The sequence below is a fragment of the Paramormyrops kingsleyae genome, chromosome 22, assembly GCF_048594095.1.
Source record: "Paramormyrops kingsleyae isolate MSU_618 chromosome 22, PKINGS_0.4, whole genome shotgun sequence".
NCBI lineage: Eukaryota > Metazoa > Chordata > Actinopteri > Osteoglossiformes > Mormyridae > Paramormyrops > Paramormyrops kingsleyae.
This window is the reverse complement of record NC_132818.1, coordinates 20,972,408-20,994,208: the sequence shown is the minus strand read 5'-3', so window position 1 is coordinate 20,994,208 and position 21,801 is coordinate 20,972,408. Positions and strand designations below refer to the sequence as shown.

General features: G+C 38.5%; 3 protein-coding genes across 9 annotated transcripts in view; all 3 read right to left on the bottom strand.

The window, feature by feature from the left end:
• Positions 1-545: 545 nt before the first annotated feature.
• Positions 546-5,715, bottom strand: rdm1 (RAD52 motif containing 1). Of its 5 annotated transcripts, none has more exons than XM_072705118.1 (7): positions 5,538-5,715; positions 3,906-4,085; positions 3,153-3,278; positions 2,549-2,717; positions 1,781-1,873; positions 1,477-1,556; positions 546-976 (listed from the first exon to the last, which is right to left on the bottom strand). In XM_072705118.1, exons 1-7 carry the CDS (start codon positions 5,541-5,543, stop codon positions 899-901), a joined length of 732 nt encoding a protein of 243 aa, XP_072561219.1. In that variant the 5' UTR covers positions 5,544-5,715; the 3' UTR covers positions 546-898. The 5 variants fall into 5 exon arrangements, 4 of the variants coding, with proteins under 4 accessions (XP_072561219.1, XP_023691217.1, XP_023691218.1 ...); XM_023835449.1 differs by lacking the exon at positions 5,538-5,715 and adding an exon at positions 4,370-4,570; XM_023835450.1 differs by lacking the exon at positions 5,538-5,715 and adding an exon at positions 4,370-4,570 and having other exon boundaries at positions 2,555-2,717.
• Positions 5,716-6,314: 599 nt separating this feature from the next.
• Positions 6,315-9,033, bottom strand: gh1 (growth hormone 1). Its single transcript, XM_023835741.2, has 4 exons — positions 8,614-9,033; positions 8,338-8,451; positions 7,903-8,064; positions 6,315-7,129 (listed from the first exon to the last, which is right to left on the bottom strand). Exons 1-4 carry the CDS (start codon positions 8,779-8,781, stop codon positions 6,932-6,934), a joined length of 642 nt encoding a protein of 213 aa, XP_023691509.1. The 5' UTR covers positions 8,782-9,033; the 3' UTR covers positions 6,315-6,931.
• Positions 9,034-14,471: 5,438 nt separating this feature from the next.
• scn4ab (sodium channel, voltage-gated, type IV, alpha, b) overlaps positions 14,472-21,801 on the bottom strand; it is a 29,361-nt gene continuing 22,031 nt past the window's right edge. For all 3 annotated transcript variants that reach the window (XM_023835727.2, XM_023835735.2, XM_072705060.1), the window contains 5 exons: positions 21,637-21,690; positions 20,986-21,123; positions 19,855-19,959; positions 19,184-19,454; positions 14,472-17,853 (listed from right to left, as the gene is read on the bottom strand). In XM_023835727.2, the coding sequence (XP_023691495.1) occupies positions 16,727-17,853; positions 19,184-19,454; positions 19,855-19,959; positions 20,986-21,123; positions 21,637-21,690 (1,695 nt within the window). In that variant the 3' untranslated portion in view covers positions 14,472-16,726. The remainder of the gene's footprint in view (positions 17,854-19,183; positions 19,455-19,854; positions 19,960-20,985; positions 21,124-21,636; positions 21,691-21,801) is intronic.

Sequence of the window (21,801 nt, the reverse complement as noted above, 5' to 3'; positions counted from 1 at the left end):
ATGGCTCTTGGGTAATGATTAGGACAAGGGATAGAGTTGGCATCAGGGTTAACACTACAGTTAGTGTTAGGGATGGTGCTAGGATTAAGCCTAACCCTAGCCTTAGCGTACGGAGGCTAATCCTTTCACTATGACCCTAATGCCAAAGCTATTTTTATGTCCTCTACCTCCAATACCCCTATAACGTGCTCTAACCAAATGTAACCTCACACCCTAAATTTAACTCTATAACTCTAAGAAAACCCGTTTCTGCCTCCGCTTAACTTTCACTACGCAAAACCACAGGAAATCCCAACGACACTGTGCAGGGTTCCCCATTCCCCATTTCCACTTCTGGTGGGTTGCCACGTGCGGAGGCTTAACAGTGTAGTATTAACAGCTGACAGCCAGTCTCAATGGGGAAAAAAGACTAAGATGATTTAACTCCAGAAGGTTTCATATTAGTGCCTAGCGATGCATGAATCGAATTACTTCATTTTAGATTTCATTTTAAATTTAGACAATGGATACGCGACAAATAAGATGAATGGAAAAAGAAAACAATATAGGTGCTACTGTTTATTAATATACTTCACAAACACAGGACAAAAAATGAAATTTGAATGTGTCAAAAAAGACACAATGTTCACTGTGGTACATGTGAGTAGTTCTGTTTAGGCCAAACTTTCACATTTTTATGGAAAACAAATGTGGATCCTAGGTACAGATTTCATAAAAATGAACAGATTTCAACGTTAAAAAAAGCAACTGGTCCTATAATACATATCTAAAATTTATACACATGGAGCTAATAAATTGCCAAAGATCAAACCCTACCAATATGTAAATATAACTGGGGGGGAAAAACTGCTCCTAACTGTCACTTTCAATTTTGATACAGATCATCTGTTGATCTGCTTCAGGACAAATCTGACAAATTCAGAGTCAGATCAGGAAAGTCTTCGTCATCCTCCGTGCCCCAGGACACGTTGTTAACCTAAAGATGAACGTAAAAAGAACCAACAGCAAATAATGTGCATTTTCTTACTAAATATACATTATATATATTATATCCCTGACTTTAAGACTTTAATAAGCTGTTTATGCAGTAGGATACATTAATGTCCCTCCTAGGTAAAATATACTGACATAAGTAAACATAAAAGGACCCTGTGACTGACAAGAAGGTCACCGGTTTGAATCCCATCCTTGGCAGAATAGTCACATGTCCATTGTGCCCTTAACCCCCAAGAACGCTCTAGATAAATGACCTGACCCTCGGCCCGGACCCCGCGATTTGCTCTGAACTGTACATATTTGCATGTATGTCTCAAAGGAGACACCTGTACTCAGGTTTGTGCAAATGGCAAATAAAGCAGACTTTCATTAATGAGGTGTAAGGGGTAAATGTTAGTATGCATTATATCCAACACCGCAAATGTGAATTCTATAACAAAAATACTACATATTCTCATTTGCATTACTAAACCACGATACCTTGATCATTCCTTCCAAATCTTCATCGGATGTAATCTCATCTGCATCTAGTTTACAATCGACCACAACTCTTCCATTTCCTGAAAGACAGAAAATGTGAGAACAGTGCCAGAATGTAACAGTACTAAACTTTCCCAGTTCTGATACACCCCCCCCCCCCCGAACACACATATATGCAGGCTGTGAGAGATCTCTTTTTTTCTGGACTAAGAATAGCAAAAATGCAACACAGAGTGCCACTCTCTGCAAGTACGAGTAAATCGCACTGTAAGAACTGGGCTGATGTACACTGATGTCCACCGACCTAAAACTATCAGCAAAACTTTTCTGAAGGCGTCCATCATGGCTCGGTCCCGGGCCCGTTTCGGCAGCAGACCCCTTTTGATGGCGACCTCCTCTGGGAACAAGTAAATAAAATAAAACAGGGTCACTGAAATGTTACCTAGACCCTACAAACATTTCCAGGTAATTGTGAATTAATACAGTGAGGACCAGCTAGACTTTCTGGGCCACCTGACAAAATGTCACCTTGAGCACCTCTGCCCCCCTTCTACATTATATAATTTTATGTATTCAGGGGCCCCTGTGAAGTGCTGAGCCCCCTGAAGGGGCCTCAACTGCACCCCTGATCCAGTGTTCAAGGCTGTCTCCCTCACATTCGGACACTGTGCACTTGCCAGCTAAGTGGCGCTAACAGCTAACAGGAGACCGACTAGGAAAGCTGGGCTGCTGCTGGAAGAGCAACGCTGTGCTCTTACAATGGTGCCGTCCTTTGGATGAGATGTAAAACCGAGGGCCTGACTCTCTGAGGTCGTAAAACATTCCGGGGCACCTTTCGGAAGACTAGGGGTGGTACCACATTATATAATAACGCAACAAAAAATGTAGCATTTTCATTAGATACATTTTGGCTTTCATTTTCCAGACACTTTTCGGCTTTTTCAATGTAGCCGTGACGAGTTTCCTTACAGCGATTAATCGAGCAGCATGTGCAAACTGGCCATCAAAACAAGAAACGGACAATACCGGAAGGCACCGTCACTGTGTGTGGAAACACCGTGCTGTCACTCACGCACACCTGGGCTGCCCTCGAAGACCTCTTCGGCAATTCCGACACCTCGACAGGCCACTCCGTGGTGGGGGAAGTTGAGTCCCACCACGCAGCCGTATTTCAGCGCGGGCTTCTGGGAGTCCGCATTCACCTGCAGCTCCCCAGTGTCACTGTCAGAAATGTTTTTTAGCTGCCCACAGACAAGGGGAAAAGTCAATATGCTTCCAAGTAAAAGGAAAAGCCCCGTTCCACCATTATATCCTAGATGCACATCTTACATATTTTGTAGATGCTTTTTATCTGAAGTGACAGACATTCGAGAAAACAGGGTCAACCAGACAGCCAGCGATTAGGGATAAAGGCCTTCGCTCAAGAGCCCGACGGCGAAATCACTCTGCCGACCCCGAGATCACAACTGGTAGCCTACCAATCACAGCCATAGCATTCTAACCTAGACACTAATTCCGCCACACACTACAGTATGGCACTATGAGCAAAGTGGAAGGCAAAAAAGACAGGAACTACAAGAAAAACTGGCATAAAAAACAATGAATGTCTGCGAGAGGCATGTGAGGATTAAAACAGGGCACACCATTCCAAGTAATCTCACACTTCCTTTTGTTACCGTAATAACTCGACTGGTCCATCCATTGAAGCCAAGGTAGTAATTGGCGAGCTCCTGGCATTTGCTGACGCTGAGGGATTTCACATTGTGAAATCCGTTTGAGCTCTGTCTGGTGCACAGCTGTACCTTCAAAAAAGGTTCTGTGTTAGAATTAAAAGATATTTGTCCGCCATTCTATAATTATGTTTTTGAAAAGCCCTTCTAGTGCTGGTCTTCACTGTCACGGCTCAAATTACGACGACTGAATATGCAAAAGCAGCACATTTTAATGCATGATATCAAACAATAATTCAGATATTTTACTATTTTAAATCTTAGTGTTTTAATTTGCCACAAGTCCATTCATTTTCTACCCCATATTCACTGTGCACCTACGTTCAGGGTACACCAGAAGAAGCATAAACTAAAGACAAACTACAGTCAGACACCTAACCTAGCACCTCTGTGGGTGACATTGTAGTTCTTAGTGGAACAAGAGAGACAGAACGTGGACATTTTATATAAATGATCTGAGGACTAATCACTTGTGATTTGTGTCTGGGACTGGTCTAGCAAAGCCTCAGACACAAATTGCAATATCCATTTTATTTGTCATTACTATTTTGCAAACAATTTCTAAATCAGAATTGTGGCTTGGTGGCTGCAAAGGAAATTTTAATTGCCGTTAGTCAGACATGAGTCAGTTTGCAGGTCATTCATTTAATGATCGCTCATTATTTATTGCATATCTTCGGACGTTACTTAACAGTGTACCTTCAAGGGGGATTTCTGAAACAGGCCCTTTGCATGCGTGGACTCCTGCGCCCTGGAGGCCTGTACCGCCGAGTAGAATTTGACAATCGCGTAGAATCCCGGCAGGGCAACCGTAGCGTTCGGAACCACTTTCAGCCAGTAGAGGGCGCCAAATCCCGAGAAAATATTCCAGAGCGACCCCTGGATAAGAAACAAAGCGAAAGACCGCAGCTATGAAAACGTTAATAAATTGTCATCTGTATATGTGACACGTTACAATATGACAACTGCATTTTTAGTTTAAATGATTCTTACTGTGCATTTACTAATTATACTTTTATTATATAACGTCAGCAGTTTTGCAATATGTAATTTGGACTAAGACTTATTAGCAGCGAACTTTCAAAATGCGAAAACAGTTTGCTAATATTCGCTGGCATAACTCGCGTTACCAGAAATGTTCGTGTTCATTATACCATACTCACGTAAATGTATGCTTCTGAAAAGGTTGGGAGAATTCCACATATAAACAATGTTTTGTTGTTTTCGGTGGGGACTCTAAATTCAACAACTTCTGCATCATAGTTCATAACCGTCTCTAACCAGAATTTCCCCGTAAGATTACTAGCCAACTAAACCATAATCCGGAACTTTGCCCGTGTGGCTGAACATTTACCGCCAAGCGATTCGAGTAAAAGCGCGCATAGCGCACTTCCTTTATGGCCATTACTTCCGCTCTTGACTTTTCAAAATAAAAGCTCCGAATGCTCCCTTATTTATTTGTTTGTTTATGTTTTGTTTTTGAACATGTAACTTAATGAATCATGATTTCTTTAAATTGTCTATAACTTGGTAGAAACCCATATTAAGACTATTTAGTATAGGATGATTCCATCTCCACCTAGATTCCTGTTGTTGACTAAATATTTTAAACCGCTATGCACTGGAAATAACAGCAGGACACATAAACGTCAGTGCCCCAGAGAAAACGATAAAAAAAACTGTTTACATAGTTGCAGATCTTTATCAAGCACTGATAAGTCACTCATTTAAACTGGTGTTACTAAATTTGTCCTTAAGTATTCACTGTAAGTATTGTTAATATCAGCATTTAAAAACATAATGTAGATGTTGGCTCAGTATTTAAGTAGTTAACACTACTGTACAGTTTACTGTACTATACGTTTCATACGTCAAGTGCAGGTTGGTTGAATTTTACGTTTTCTGTATGTGTGTAGAGTTTGCATCTTCTTGTCCAGTTTGACTAACTAAGTTTAATTAAGGCAGTATCCTCCGATAATAAAGTATATAACTTCAAATACAAGATTTCCAAATATATATTCCACAAAGCTCATGATATTTCAATATCTTAAAATTAACTTAATACAGTTTTGGCTTCGATCAAATTAACATTTCCATACATTTCTCCCCCACATCGATCTCTACTGTCCATATTGCCATCGACAATGTAGGCCTATATTTTGGGGAAGAATCAGCAATGCATAATTCTCAAATATTCGATAACGTGTATAACATTAAAAAAGTCTTACAATGCAATACTAAATGAGCTTATAATAAATCTTATTTACCAGAAGCACAATAGTTGTCACTTAGCTGTTCTCTACTCAGTTTGCGGTTCGTTCTGAGGTTTACCTCCATTGTTTTTGCGTTAGCTCTGCTTTCGCTAGTTTTCTTCTTTGCTCGCTTGTCGATTTTGTGAGAAATTTAACAAAAAATGATTGAGGCGAAGAAGCGAATAAGTACTGATCACCAGAAGACATTCGGCTTTTATTGCATGGAAATATTTTGGATCCCATAGAGCCGAAAGTGATTTTTCGGCAGTGCTTGGTGTTTGTTGGCATAAATCCTGGAAAAAAGTGTAAGAGAATCTGATTATGCTGCTGTTGTTAATTTAAATATACACACAGGGCGTCATGGTTGTCGTTAAAATGAAATCATGTTCTGTGAAAATCGATTTTTAAAGTAAATAAATAAAAATTAAATTGTCAGTGTCCTAGTAGAGACTTTTTGGCTAGTTAACCAGAATGTGAACTACTGCCCTGCTTTTCCCGTTAAAGATAGATTCTATAATTAGTAAGATAGATATAGGCCTACGTTCTATTTGGCTACAGTTAATTATTTTATTAATGTTATAATAATGTTATTATTATTATTATTGGCAGCGACGAGTAATATTTCATTTTGAATGGAAAGAAATAAATCTTTTGATCAATATTCCATACACGTTTCAACGGGTCAATCGAATATTCGAAAATGACTGCAGAAATCGACTAGTAATTCTACCTGAAATGCCCATCCCTAGTTCAGATATCCATGAATATTAACACAAACTTTTTATACTGCAGAAGACAACAGCTTTATTGAAAAAAGATTGCAGAAGAAAAATATCTTTTTGAGGAACATGTAAACAACCAGGTTAAAACAGATTTAAGGAAATGAAAAGAAAATTATACAATAAAACCTTTAAACAAAAGTCTAGCATTCTTTTTAAGTGGATGTAAATTATATTAACATTTTTCAAAAATATTAATTTTCTTTGGACAAAATGTTTCAATGGCATTTCAAACACACTGTAATTTTCATTTCACTTCTGAAAGGTAAATTTTATATAAATCTGAAACATGCACTTTTAAACCGTTGCAAACAAATCGTTTTTTAGTAACACACACCAGAATATTTACTTTCACATCTTTCTTTTTGCTCTTAATTTCTGTTGGAATGTGTTTATTAGGAGCTAGATTGGTTTACTATGGCACAGTGTGAGATGACATAATTTAAAACTAAAGAAAAAGTTTGTCTAAGCATTTACATCTCTGACATAAGTAGAAAACTTGTCTAAAACCAAGAATTTAAAATATAATCCTTGTGTTGCATTTTATTTTATATTGATACTGGTTAATCTTTTTTTGGAACCCCAAAACAAACAAATCAGAAAAGCTGTGATTGATTAAGCAGGGAATACTAAGTCTATAAGTATCTACGTAATAATATTATGTAACCTGGTTTGCCGGCTTTTAAAGTTATCCTTACAAAGTACAATTACTCTCCCCGAAACGCCTACACTTTGTAACCTTCAGGTAGGTCTCCACTTTGTGCATATCTTTCTTGAAGCAAGCCAGTAGCCCGTAATTCTTCATCCGTGCAGCATCAGTCCTCAGGATGACATCAAAGTTCTCATAGGGATCCATCAGCATTGACAAATGAATACCTCCTTCACCCAAAGTCTGAAAGACCAGCGAACAGCATGCAAAGAAGCACAGACAGGTCATGGTGAGGTTCACCTGAAAGATCTTTTTCATCATCAACTTCAAGCAATCTATTCAAGGAATTCTAAATGAACAGGTGAAGCAAATGAAACAACATACAGAACAACACGCAACAAGCATTGATTACAACTACAGGCTTTTTTCTGCTTAATGCTTTCATTGATTTGTCTTCAAACAACAAAAGGAAATATCTCGCTTTGGACCATTTTACTTTTGCAGACAATACAGATTTAACAGGTTGTGATTCTCCTCAAAGATAAGAAGTGATTTTCGCAAATAAAAAATGGCCTCGTCTCACATTAACGTCTCACCTGAATAACACACAATCGTGTATCTGTTGTTTGCACAATGCCTCTGTATTCTACCGAATGAATATTCAAATCATAACAACCATGCTGGCTCAATGGGCTACACTTTTGCTTCACATCTACATTGCTGGGGGGTTTACATCCCACCTGTGTGTGTGTGCGTGTGTGTGTGTGTACATGGCTTTCCTCCAGGTACTCCAGTATGCTCCCAAAGTCATGCAATTAGGCAGAAAGTGTGTGTGAGTGTATTCGTGAGTGTTTGCATGTATGTGCCCATTTTCAGCTCCTCTGTAACCCTGAGCAAAATAAGCGGTTAGGAGACGGATGAAATGCAATCTGCACATTAAACATCGTTCTGTGCAGAGTATGCTTTACCAGGTCCTGCACAGAATACACCGTGGAGGTTCTTATATATGTTCTTACTCTCATCAGTTCATCAATTCCCCTGCTGAGGTCTTCCAGCTTCTCGTAAATGCGGTCAGAGGTTCCAAACATCAGACTGTTAGAAAAGGCTTCGCTGAAGGTCTTGAGGGGATACACCCAGGACTCGATGAGGGCGGAAGAGATGCGCAGTAAATCCCCATCCTGACCAAAGCCAGTAAGAAAACCATGAGGGAGTCATTTTATCACAAAATGTCAGTGGCTTTGAAGGTGGATATAAATCTTTAATTGGCTGCGTTTTGTTTCTGCTTTAGGGATAATAGATATTTGTGGAATACCAACTATAGGAAAAAGTACATTGTCATCAGGCATAAGCAGACTTGTATTGCTAACTTACTATTCACTTCCTGGTTTGTAGGTATTGCTATTTCCTTATTATGCTGTACACAAGCAGACACCAGCTGCAGCATCACTTACGGATCTCATCTGTGTTTCGTCCTTCCCCGTGGGGGCGGGAATGGAGTCAGAGTAGCACCCAGCAAGTGGAGAGTTATCACCGAGCTGCCGTGACCCAGGTAACAGAGTGCGCTCCTGAGAAGCGCCGCATTAGGCGAAAAGTGCATTTCACGTGGTGTATGCAATACATTGAGTGCACAAAACAATTAATTACTTCATGGATTTTATAATTGACATAGCTGGAAAAGTGAACTAAATGGCTTTGAAGGACGACGACACGATTGACATACAACTTACAAATTCTTTGTAGATATCAGCAGCCAGCTGGTGTAGGTGCTGTGCTCTGTTGACAGCATTGTTGAAGAGATTGTACAATGGGATAGTTTCCACTGGAGTCATAGAAAGACTAACCAGAAGAACTGGCCACAGCAAGATCCCTGAATGAACGATGAAGCAAATGCACATCAACACAAGCCATTAGTGAACTGGGTCAAACTTTACCATTGATTTACCATTACCTCATTAATTCATCATATTTTTTCTGACTTCAAACATCTTACTTCCCTAGAGTTAGACTTTCATCTTAAGTCATTCTAAAAGGACATACAAACTGACAATAATATCAATGACTTACCTGCTACCATTTTAGTCGGTTTACCGTAGAGTAACTTTCACCTGTCTGTGTTAGCAATATTTGGCGAGTTCCTCTTTAATGTTCTGTATTTATACGTTGTCTCTCTATGTATGTATGCATCACAGGGGAAACCTGAGAATTTTGGCCTGTGTTCTGTGTAATGGCTATATTCCGTTTCATCGCATTAACCTGATTTATATGCATTTTTGCGATATATGATGCATATGTACAGATACTGGTATACCCTTCCTTAGCGCCAAAGGTTAACAGCAGAACAACACGTTCCGGTCAAAACAAAGCACTTCTATCAAGAATCTAACACAAAGCCTGCTTTTCTTCCAATGCTTCTGAAGTCACCTAAAGGAATATTCTGCTAATGTCAGACACCAGGGAACTACATTTCATACACTTTAATACCTAAATCCTTATATATTAAGCTATTAAATAAAATCCATTCAAAATCAGGCTTATGAAAAATAGTGTGGTGTGTTGGCAGGTGTATATGACGTGATACAGTACTGCACAAAAGTCTAAGGCAGTGTTTAAAAGACGTTTGTGTTGCGTTCTTCTCATGCTTGTTTGAGTTTCCTTCTGCGGTCAAAGAAAACATACGACTCAGTGAATCGGCACCTCGAAATAGTCAAGTTTGTGTTCTTCCTGGGATCGGCTTGATGTTCACAGTGACGATTGGAAACCAGAAGTTAAACGTTACATTCCTCCTCAGATGCAGTGATATCCCTCCAAAGTCATCAGATATTTTTGAAAGCAATATTTAACTGAATAACAAATATATCATAAACAAGAACAATATACTGGTATAGCTGCAAAAGGAAAACACATCTTTCTCTGAAAATGTTTTTTTTCCCCCAAATGTGTTTCAACATTTCCTTTGTTTATACTGTAGTTAAACACCTTGGGAAATGAAAAAATAAAAACTGTAGTGTCTACATAGCCAGTTCACGGATTTACACGGCAATAACTCACATAAAGGTTACACTGTCAATAAACATGACAGCAATGAGATCATGTCTAATCTATATCCAGGGGAAAAGCGGGATTCAGTCATATCTCTAGCCCCTGGAACATGTCACCTGGCTTCTGATCCTATCCGATGTGAGAATCATCCATATTCATCGTTTGGGTGCAACAAGGAAACAAAATGTCAGGCGGATGCCAGGATTAATCCCTGGATGGAAAAAAAAAAACAGAATCTGATATGTTTTGCAGCTCTTTGTCTTAGGGCCAAGCCTGTTATTGTCATGGATGATATTGTTTTGCAGACTCCATTTCAATTCAGATTGCAGTCTGTTTGCTTTTAGTCAAATATAAATGAAAATGCCTAAGTTTATGGTAAAAGGATTACAGAGGTTTTGGCAGGAATTGCCACGCTGGAGATGTAATAGTTTTGTATACGTCAGTTGGTGGTTCAGACATGCTATTGGAACAAGATGAGGTTAAGTGCGTGTGCTTGTGTTTTTCCAGCGAGAGTTATCATAGACAAAGTTCAAACTCTGCCGTTTATATTTTTAGACAGCCCAGTGTCTCCAAACTAAAAATAAATTCATCCTCAAGTAAATCTTTGCATTAGCGATTTGTATCCTTTTAAGTTTTACAAGGGGTTTTTTTTTTTTTTTTTTGGTTTTGTTTAAAATTTTTTGGCATTGGTCAAAATACTTGATTTTAACGGTACAAAATATTGCTTCTTGGTACATCTGTAAAATATCAGACTTTCATATACTTTTATTTTTTAATTTTTGCAACGTGTTTCAAGGTATGAAAGATCAACTCAAGTTACAGGTTCTGGACTTGATGTATAGCTTTGAACTTGGATTTAGACCTTTAGGATTATTATAAATGAACACTTCCAGATTCTCTGAAAATAATATGTAAATCTTTTACATATTTCCTATATTCTATCCTCCAGATTTCCTGCTTTTTTTGACACTACCACTTTTTTAGGGGCATGGGATAAAGTTACAGTTTTTCCATTTTTAATTGTTATATTTATAGTTTGTATTTTGGCTTTTCAGTTATGCTTGAAGTTTTTTATAAAACTGCAGAGGACAGAAATAGAGATAGTTTACTAGAGACTTCCACACAGTGAAAAGCAGGTCAATGAAGTCTAGACCCTTCCGTCCGATCCAACACTGAAGGAACATTATCCACTAAGATATTCAAGGAACCTTGTATCTAGATCCGGACATGAGAAGGAGAAAGATTACCACAAGGTCAACATCAAACGCAAGTGGGTGGTTCCTTAAATCTGAGTCTGCTGCAGAGTGTCAGTGTGTGAAGATAGTATTGCACGCTAGAGGACGGTGTAGAGAACTGCTGATGAGCTTGTATCTCACTGCCCAAGGCATCTGCTGGCTCTGCTCCATATGTTTTAGGACTGGGGGGGGAACCTGGGGACAGGCATCGATACACTAACAGCATACGTGTACTTAAAAACCCAGTTCTGTCCAACTGAAATAGCAACAGCTGTGGACAGCTAGTACCTGTGATTAAAAAGGCATTTCCACAGTTAAAGACCAACAGCAATTACAGATACTAACCCTGCTAATAATTCCAGATTTTGACCAGCGTAAGGAATTTGTTTTTGTGCACATTCAGCAAATTATCTTACGTGCACTCCAGTCCTCTTCATGCAGTATAACATTAATGTTCATGGTAGTATCCTTTTAGGTATGACAGAATTGCTATTTTAGAGGACTGTCATCCAACTCCGTAATAACATTTGAGACTTACTTCCGAGACTGACTCTAAAAAAAAAAAAAAAGAATTTAGGTCTGATGCAGGAACAGGTGTAAGAGTTATTTACTTTTCAACACAAATGTTTTGAGCCAGATCGAGTCCCTATTGGGAGCTGTTATTTCTTAACTCACGTAAACACACCAATAAAACTGGATCTCTTTTGAGTGCTCTTACTATTTCGTGTGGATGGTATGGTGGCTTTGTGGATTGCACTATATCCTCAAATCTGAAGTACAAATCATCACTAAATTCACATCCTAAATAGAACAGTAGTTCATGGCAGAGTAATCAAATCCATACATTGAAACAGTATGAGCATCACAGCAATTTGCCAGAGGATGTACTGAAGGTATACAATCACTACTTAAAGCACACGTGAATCTAAAAGTAATAAGTGCCATATAAGGGGTGTATATGCTCTTGTTTATGCCATACAGTCATACTTAAGATCTTGAAGGTCTTAATAGGGTAATGGAAATATAGTGAAACCTAGGGCAAAGGGGTTCATGCTAGAGAACCAGTTACGCAAGGACTGGGTTCAAATCAGGGGGTCATGCATGGCTCAGCAGGCTAAGCCTTTGTGCCTGTGATCAGAGGGTCGCTGGTCCAAGCTTGGCCTCGACAGAATCGAATAGTTGTTTGTGAAGCCTTGAACAAGGCCTCTGATTTCCAGCTCTCTGCTGGGCCCTGTAAGGTGACTGTCCCCCCCCCCACCCTCCAAAGCCTGCTCTGACCTGCATGGAGAGCAACATGGGGCAGAGTGAACAGAGAATTTCCCCACAGGGATTAATAAAGTATCACTATACTATTCTGTAAACTCAACTGCGAGGAGAATACGGCAGACAAAACAAGGGTTATTTCATGGATTTGTCATGCAGGAACCCAACCCGGGAGCTGAAAGATTTCAAACACCCAAGTACCGGCAAGATCGTTTACCATCAAGAACTGCCAACAAACAGATACCTAAATGGCCTGTTCTTGGCAGACATCTACTGAAGCCTCCACTGGGAAATAGAGGCACAGGACTTTAAATAGCCCACCCCTAGTGGGGATAATTGTTACTTAATTGCTGTTTTGTATCAGCTGGCCAGTGCCCATGCATGTCGTATGGTCATGGCATTAAACCAGAAACCCTAGCTGGCTTTTGGGTTTACTTTATTTCATTGATTTTTTTTCTTCAAACATCTAATGCTATTGTTTCAAGTTGTCTAGGCATGATCTTCATTGAACCGCTGGACTTAATGGATGAAAATGTTTTGTTTTGGTTTTGCCGTGCATTAAAATGATTTATGTTTGGTAAAGCCTCACCTCACAAGCCGGTGAGGACCCTTGCGATACTGCTGACTGATGACCTGTTAATCACTGAACACCAAAACTGATTTCTTCAGCTCGCTGGTGTCCAAATGGTATCTGTTCTTTCATTTTAACTCAGTTAATATATATCCAGGCACACATAGACACCCACGTGTTAAGAACATTCACAATTTACACACGGATGCCAGTGGTGAATACCACATGCCTCAGTGGAGCAAGTGTGAGCCCACCTGCATACAGAAATACCTCAGACATGCTTGAAATGCCTGTTCCACACAGAAGGAAATATCTGCCTGTTGAAATTTTGCCCAAAGACCACTGAAATTGGGATTAGGAATCAGACTAGTACCAATGGAGCTCTCCTCTTGCCAACAGTGGATCTCATACCTTCTGTTCAAGACCTCAGATGGAGATCTTGGAGTCTCTCAGAATGCTGTGTAACTTCCCCCATCTTCTGCTGCCACAACACTCGGGTCCTCTCATGTTGCATCTCTTGGACAGCTGTTAGGACTCTGGGCGGAGAGAGAAAACCCACAGGAGAAGCCCTGCCAAGCAATTTTTCCTGGTGGGACAGGATGTCATCTTCCGCCAGTATGCTACTATATTGGTCTGTAGTATTACATACAACAAAGAGACAGTGAAGAGTGATCAGATGAATGAATGAAGTGCTGAAGCTGGACATCCTGTCTGCTGCGTAACAGAGATTTGCTGGACGGGTTGTTGAAAGGTTACTGCCTGTCCTTAAAAACTTACACTGTTTGGAAGGAACTTGAACTAAATCCCTCACATAAAGACCAGCACACTATTCCAATGCCCAGGGGATCTACAGTGGGCAGAGCCAGAGGTTAAGAGACCCTTAACCTGATAGATTCCACCATAATGCTATTTTTAAATTCCCAGTTGGATAAGAAACAACTTTGGAACCATTTGTACTACTGATTGGCATTACTTAGGTGGAGGTCAAAGACTCAAGATACTTACCTTATGCATATTTGTGACTTATATGCTTCAGGAAAGATAAATTAACTCCATGGCATATCTCTTGTACACAACTTTGTTTTATTTATAAAGCAGAATCTCTCTTTTTTACTATGAATAAACCAAAATCTATGCACTGGGATTAATGCTTGTATGTCCTATGTTGGGTGTACCGCTGCCTTGGGCCCTGAGGTGAAATACAACCCCCACTCCACCCCCCATGACCTTGTGGATGAAAGATAGATGGATGAACATCTTTATCTCTCAACTATCCCGAGGCGTCTATGAAGGTGTAAGAGGATCTAATTTTTTTGTGGGTATTGGCAGCTGTGCTGTGTGACGCAAGAAGCTGGCAAATGAAATACCAAAATTATTTTTTGCATTACATAGCTAAACATTACAATAGTACAATGAATATAATTATGTATATTATAACAATAACTTTTGTCAACATAAAACCCAAGGCATACATTGCTTCATATTGATTGATCAAGGATTTTATTCAACAATATAGAGTAGTAAATGGCACATTAGTCAAAAGACTATGAAATGTAATTTCTAAACAAAGATGTATAACACTAAGAAAATATGTACAACCAACTTTGACCAGTCAACCAGTTTGATTGAACCACAAAATTGCATTTCATTTCACTAGTTAGAGATATTATGCATTATGTATTGATGATGCATGCTGGGAACCTTTATTTGTGTTTTTATTTTGAAAAGAACATTCTTAGTAATCACAGTTGCATTCACAGTAACATTGAAATACTTAATTCCTTAAAATAGAATGTTAAATGTGCCAGATGATTCTTTACATCTCACTTTTAGAATTGCAGTACTTGCGAGTTTCATTCAGAATAACGTAAATTGTATATTTGTCTCTGCTGAAGTGTAAAATTCGGTGTTACTTATTTATGCATGTGAGGATGGTACCGTCACTTGGGTGTGGTGGGTTTAAAAAGACAGAATCTCAGGTCTCCACAAATGCATGAGCATTTACCCATATCAGTGTCATTCTGTGAGTTTTTTCAGTAACAACTAACTTGAGGGGTCACAAGTAACTTTGTAACTTTGAGTTAGTACTCAAGAACAAATCATGAACAAATATACGAACTTCGTGAATTGCATTAATCATCATGTTGATTAATGATGAACAAACATGGGATTAGTATGTAACTAACACAAAATTTCTGGTTAATTAATACATTAAGTACTATATTTGTGCCCCCTCAAGTAAAGTGTAACCGTTTTTTTTTTTTTTTGTCTTGAAAATGACATAATACTTAGCAAAATATAACTAAACTAGCAAACTAAATAAAGTAAATAAGTAGCCTAGTGACAAAAATGTGCATAATTCTAGAAGAGCCAGCAGCAGTATATTCTCATTTCATATAAAATTATATAACTGCTGAATAATTTGCTAATAAGATTTGTTTGAATATATATATATACATAACCTATAAAGACATATTAAGCAAGATCTCACAGTACTAATCAATGTAATACAAAGACAACAGTTTCTGTTAAAGATTAATAATAACATTTTCAATTAAAAATTTTCTGTAGCACATTAGAAAGTGCAGATATAGGACATTAGTTAAGACATTCTTAGACAATTTTGGATTCATTGCAATTTTGGATTAATGCAAGATATTACAAAAAAGGGAACATCATTTATCTGTTTTTAAAACAGCACTACAGTTTGCCTGGAACTAATCGTATTTAAAATGAATATCACTGAGATACTGGAAGTCATTAAACTTGGGGTTCTTAAATGATTTCAGAAAATTATCATTATTTTCTGAAATTGATATACTTAGATACAAGTCATTGTTATTCTTTATAATACAAATGTATGAAAAAGTGCTAGTAAAAATACTCTGGAGCAAAGAAACAAAAAAATGCAAAGACAAAATAATTACAATTATAACAATTATAATGAATTTAGTTTGAACAATGAACAATAACAAAGTATCAACATTAGAGGTGGAAAGTTCAGGTTCAGAGAACACAAATCCAGACCAAGATTTTGTTTCAACCGACCAGTTAATTACTCTGTGAATGTGACTCTTTATATTCAATTGGTTGATTGAGACAAAATCTTGATCTGGATTTGTACTTTCTGAACCAGACCTTTCCACCTCTGATCAGCATACACTCCTGGGCAAAAAAATGAACCAAACCCAAACTGCACAACATTAAGCTTTGGCCCATTATTTGCACAGTAGTGTACCTTATTGCTAATTTGGTACTGTTGTGATGTTAGATCAATAATCCAACTCTAACAGTGATACATAAAAGTATAAATCATACATTCACAGTATATTATTGAAAATATATGCAAGGTCTGTTCTTTATATGTATGTACAACTTTGACAGATTTCCTGGGGAGATGCCTCATTTGGTGGTAAATTTGGCACCAATAATTTTTAAAGCCTTTTTTTATTTTTTTTACCAAGATGACCTGCTATTCACCACTAAACAATATCCAACATTGTTCTCTTTGGGAAAATTGTATTTAAACATTCTTAAAAATTCCACATATTTTTTGAACTTGTGTTTTCACACCTCCTCTCAATAACATTACTTTAGAATGTTAGCCGTGTTTCTGTTTCAGATATTCACTGCTTACCAGTCCGAGTCTTGGAGGAGCTAATATTCTCTCCATGGATACCAACATCTCTTGGCCAAAGCAGACCACAGTTGCTCATTCCTCTATTTCAATCGCTACACAACAGACTCCTTTAGGTTGTCCAGGGATGTCAACGCCTCTTCAGGAGGGGAAGGGGCAGCGTGCAGGACCACATCACTGACAAATTCCACTCGATTTAAAAGGAAATTTTCTACCGGTCTCTCTTTTTTTTTATTCATCGGCCCTTTTAATTTTGAGGGGACACACTTCCCAGATGGATCTGACAAGTACTTACGGTACGCTCTCTGGATGACTGTTGCAGCCACCTCCTCCCGTTTACGTCTCAAAGTAGTGGTAATGGGTTCATAGACCACCGGTGAGGGGTTGTTCATCTTGAACTTCTCCTCCATGCTCTCCCTGAGGGCACCCATTGCATCAGATTCTCCCAACACTTCCGTAGTTAGAGCTAGCAAGATATCTAAGCAATGTATTTTATCCCCAGTAACAATTGGAATATCCATTGTAATCAACTTAATTTTATTAGGCTTTGCAATCCTCAGAGGGTCTTTCAATGTTTCACAAAAGTCTGGCAGCCGACTGTAGTCCAGAAACTGGGTAGCATCAGGGTCGAATTTCTCCCAGGTCTCATAAAACATCTCAAAGTCATCCTCGCATAGGGGCTCACTGCTCTCTTCTGTAGCCACATTAAAATTCTCTAGGATAATGGCGATGTACATATTTACCACGACAAGGAACGACATGATGATGTAGCCGCAGAAGAACACGATGCCCACAGCAGGATTCCCGCAATTGCCTCTGACAGAAGAGCCTGGATTCTCTATGTCTGGGTCACAATCTGGGGGCCCACTATTCATAATAGGGAGTAGGAGTCCATCCCAGCCTGCTGAAGTGGTTATCTCAAAAAGGCAGATAATGCTGTTGCCAAAGGTCTCAAAATTGAAAATGTCATCAATGCCTGCTTCTTTCTTCACGTATCCAAAGTTTGACATGCCAAAGATTGAGAAAATGAACATGATCAGGAAGAGAAGGAGGCCTATATTGAATAGAGCAGGAAGAGACATCATCAGAGCAAACAGTAGTGTCCGGATGCCTTTAGCGCCGCGGATAAGACGCAAGACACGACCAATTCTTGCCAGTCTGATGACGCGGAATAGGGTAGGCGATACAAAGTACTTCTCTATAATGTCAGCCAACAAAAGACCTGTACAAAAAATATATATTTTTAGTCAGCATAACAAATATTAATCTGATGACAGCACACATATATATTACACACACTATATTGTCAAAAGTATTGGGACACCTGCCTTTACACGCACATGAACTTCAATGACATCCCATTCTTAATGAATAGGCTTTCATATGGAGTTGGCCCACCCTTTACAGCTATAACAGCTTCAACTCCTCTGGGAAGGCTGTCCGCAAGGTTTGGGAGTGTGCTTATGGGAATTTTTGACCATTCTTTCTGGAGGGCATTTGTGAGGTCAGGCACGGATGTTGGACGAGAAGGCCTGGTTCACAGTCTCCGCTCTAATTCATCCCAAAGGTGTTCTATCGGGTTGAGGTCAGGGCTCTGTGTGGGCCAGTCAAGTTCCTGCACACCAAACATGCTCATTCATGACTTTACGGACCTTACTGGAACCATGCTGGAACAGAAAAGGGCCTTCCCCAAACTGTCCCCACAAAGTTGGGAGCATGAAATTGTCTAAAATGGCTTTGAATCCTAAAGCATTAAGAGTTCCTTTCACTGGAACTAAGGGGCCAAGCACAACCCCTGAAAAAGAATCCCACACCATAATCCCCCTCCACCAAACTTCACATTTGGCACAATGCAGTCAGGCAAGTACCGTTCTCCTGGCAACTGCCAAACCCAGACTCGTCCATTGAATTGCAAGACAGAGAAGCGTGATTTGTCACTCCAGAGAACACACCTCCACTGCTCTAGAGTCCAGTGGCAGCGTGCTTTACACCATTGCATCTGATGCTTTGCATTGCACTTGGTGATGTAAGGATTGGATGCAGCTGCTCGACCATGGAAACCCATTCCATGAAGTTCTCTACACACTCTTCTTGAGCTAATCTGAAGGCCACACAAAGTTTGGAGGTCTATAGCTATTGACTCTGCAGACAGTTGGGGACTTCTGCACAGTGTGCCTCAGAATTCGTTGCCCACGATCTGTGATTTTACGTGGCCTATCACTTCATGATGGAGTTGCTGTTGTTCCCAATTGCTTCTGCTTTGTTATAATACCACTAACAGTTGAACGTGGAATGTTAAGTAGTGACTAAATTTCACGACTGGACTTTACTAAGGTGGTATCCTATCACGGTAACACGCTTCACTGAGCTCCTGAGAGAGACCCATTCTTTCACAAATGTTTGTAGAAGCAGTCTGCATGCCTTGGTGCTTGGTTTTATACACCTGTGGTTTGGAATTTATTGGAACACCTGGAATTCAATGATTTGGAGGGGTGTCCCAATACTTTTGGCAATATAGTGTATATATTTGTATTAATTACGCATTTACTTACCCACTATTGAGAGAATGACCACGACAAAATCAAAGATGTTCCATCCAGCTGAAAAGAAGTATTGTCTGAGAGCAAACATTTTGAGGACACACTCTGCCGTAAAGACAACAATGAAGATCAGATTAATGTAGAACAAAATCATTTCCTTGTCTTCACTTTGGTCGTCTGTCTCCACCATCATAGTGATCATGTTGAGGCAGATCATGATCATGATGAAGATGTCGAAGAACTGCTTGGTGACGAAGTCAAACACAAGGCCTTGTACAGGATTCTTCAGGGTCCCGCACAAACAGAGGAGAAAGAGAAAAGAGAAGAAAAGAAAAAACATCTATGTAAATAAAAAAATACTTTAAATCCAAAAATCAATAACTGGGTAAAATAAACAGTATAGCTTAGAAAGCGTTATACATATTATAATAAACATTTTCAAAAAATTACCTTAATGGTATATGATTATGAAGAACAGGAAAAGCCCAAAATTAAAACAAAAAAGCACAATATGCAAGTACAAGCAGTGCAATGGTTTCTACATGTCCAGGCCCTGATAATAAAGAATACAAATTTCACTATTACTATTGCTATTATGAGCTTACAAAATCAATCAGTATTCATTTGGTTCTCAGCTGACGTTTGAGGAGACTCATGTCACAGCTAATAAACAGATTACACACCAGAGGTCTTGGGATTGGTTTTTGTGGTTTTTTGGATCCAAGCTTCTTCATGGCATTGTAGTATTTCTTCTGTTCCTCGGTCATGAAGAGGTCTTGTCCTCCAAAGTATAAATCCACAAACAATTATTCTTCAAGTGTATGGGAAATTGTATGTTCTAGGATGGCAGTTCCCTTAATAACAGCTACAGCAATTGTAAAGTTCAAGTAAATTGCTACCTTAATGTGTACTTCAGGGATTCTGTGTATCTTATCATAATAATATTGGCACATTAAAATTGGTATTAATGTAATATTTGCATACAAATATTGCAATCACATCTTGCAAATACTGTACATAAGAAGAAAATGAGAAAACCACCAAACCAGATTATGAAATGTTTATATGCATAACAGCATTTCCACTATGAACCAACAGGGGGAGACGCAGGGTAGCCACACCAAGGGTTTGGCTCTACATACTTCCAGCATCAAACATTGAAAGAGAGATACAGTTGTACCCTTCTAAACAGGTGAAACATTAAATATTAAATATTAAACATTAAATATTTTTCTCAAACGTCCAATTAATGGGACAAATATAAATCTTGAACTAGCAAACATCCTGTTATAAGTTTGTTTTTTTAAATGCTATGCTACGGGCTCCCTCTTCTTCTGAAAGTTTGTAAGTTAACATCAGTCTGTTAGCATCTGTCCTGTTTAATACCTGTCCTACCATCTTGAAGAGGACACAATACTACATCTGTGCAATGTGGGACATACACAATGAACCCATCGGGTCATGACAGAACTAACAGGGGTGCTTATGAAATTTTGAACAATAGCTAGATGACAGCATCAACGTGTGATATGGGGAGTCACCTAGTTTCTTAGCTTTAACTTACAGTATAGATATAAGATCAAAGGTAGATTGTGGAGAACTGTGGAGAATTGAAAACCTAAGGGGATAAAGGCTAAGAAAATCAATAATCATCTACATTTCTTCATTTTCCAGAAAACCCTTATGTAAAACTCTAATAAATGTCTTAGTTATATATTCTTTCGAAGTACACCCCACACAGGACCCCAGTCCATTGTCGTGATCTCCAAAATTCACTAACATAATTGCACATTAAGGGCAGTGCTGATACTTATCTTAGACTTTTGCTGGTTGAAGTTATCAATGATAACACCAATGAAGAGATTGAGAGTGAAGAAAGATCCAAAGATAATGAAGATTACAAAGTATAGATACATGTAGATATTGACCTCATACTCAGGTTGATCTTCCACCTGACAAGATCATAAAAAGGAACATTCAGTTTCAAAGATCAAAGCAAACAATTATTTTTCGTTTTCAGTAACACTACTTAAAGAACGCATATATAATGCATTATAGATACCTTCATAATGCATTATAATGGCTTATATTAACCATAATAATGCATTATGAAAGTACGTATGGTGCATTATAGATGAGAGCTTCACAGAGCATTCATAATGCATAATAAACATGGCTATAATGTGTTATGACTTTTTTTATAAATAGTTATAGCTGTGTTTATAATACTTTATGAATGCATTATAATAATGCATTATGAAGGTATCTATAATGCATTATATATGAGTTCTTTAAAATGCTACCTTGTTTTCTTTATATTATAATGGAATGCATAAAAATTCTAATTATATTTGATTATTTGATTATTTTAACTTTTAATGTTTGCATTGAAATCCAAATAACTGATCAAAAGTCTATGTTGTCATTCTTCTTGTATACCTAATTTTGAACTGGAAAATCAGTACCTCACGTGAATCAACTGCGGCATACATGATGTCCATCCAGCCTTTAAATGTTGCCTAAATAGAAAAATTAAAAATAGAAACAGTACAGTCAGTAGTCAGAGACTGTCCAATACCCAATGACAGAGAAAATTTCATTCTCCATATGTGAATTTACTAAAAAAACAA

Coding starts and splice junctions, on each gene's coding strand:
- rdm1 (XM_023835449.1), bottom strand. CDS start 4,474: ATGAACTATGATGCAGAAGTTGTTGAATTTAGAGTCCCCACCGAAAAC. Junction 3,279..3,905: donor TTCAGAAATCCCCCTTGAAG/GTACACTGTTAA, acceptor CCTTTTTTGAAG/GTACAGCTGTGCACCAGACA. Junction 1,874..2,548: donor CGAGGGCAGCCCAGGTGTGC/GTGAGTGACAGC, acceptor ACTTGTTCCCAG/AGGAGGTCGCCATCAAAAGG.
- gh1 (XM_023835741.2), bottom strand. CDS start 8,781: ATGTGCATTTGCTTCATCGTTCATTCAGGGATCTTGCTGTGGCCAGTT. Junction 8,452..8,613: donor CTGATATCTACAAAGAATTT/GTAAGTTGTATG, acceptor GGCGCTTCTCAG/GAGCGCACTCTGTTACCTGG. Junction 8,065..8,337: donor ACGAAACACAGATGAGATCC/GTAAGTGATGCT, acceptor GGCTTTGGTCAG/GATGGGGATTTACTGCGCAT.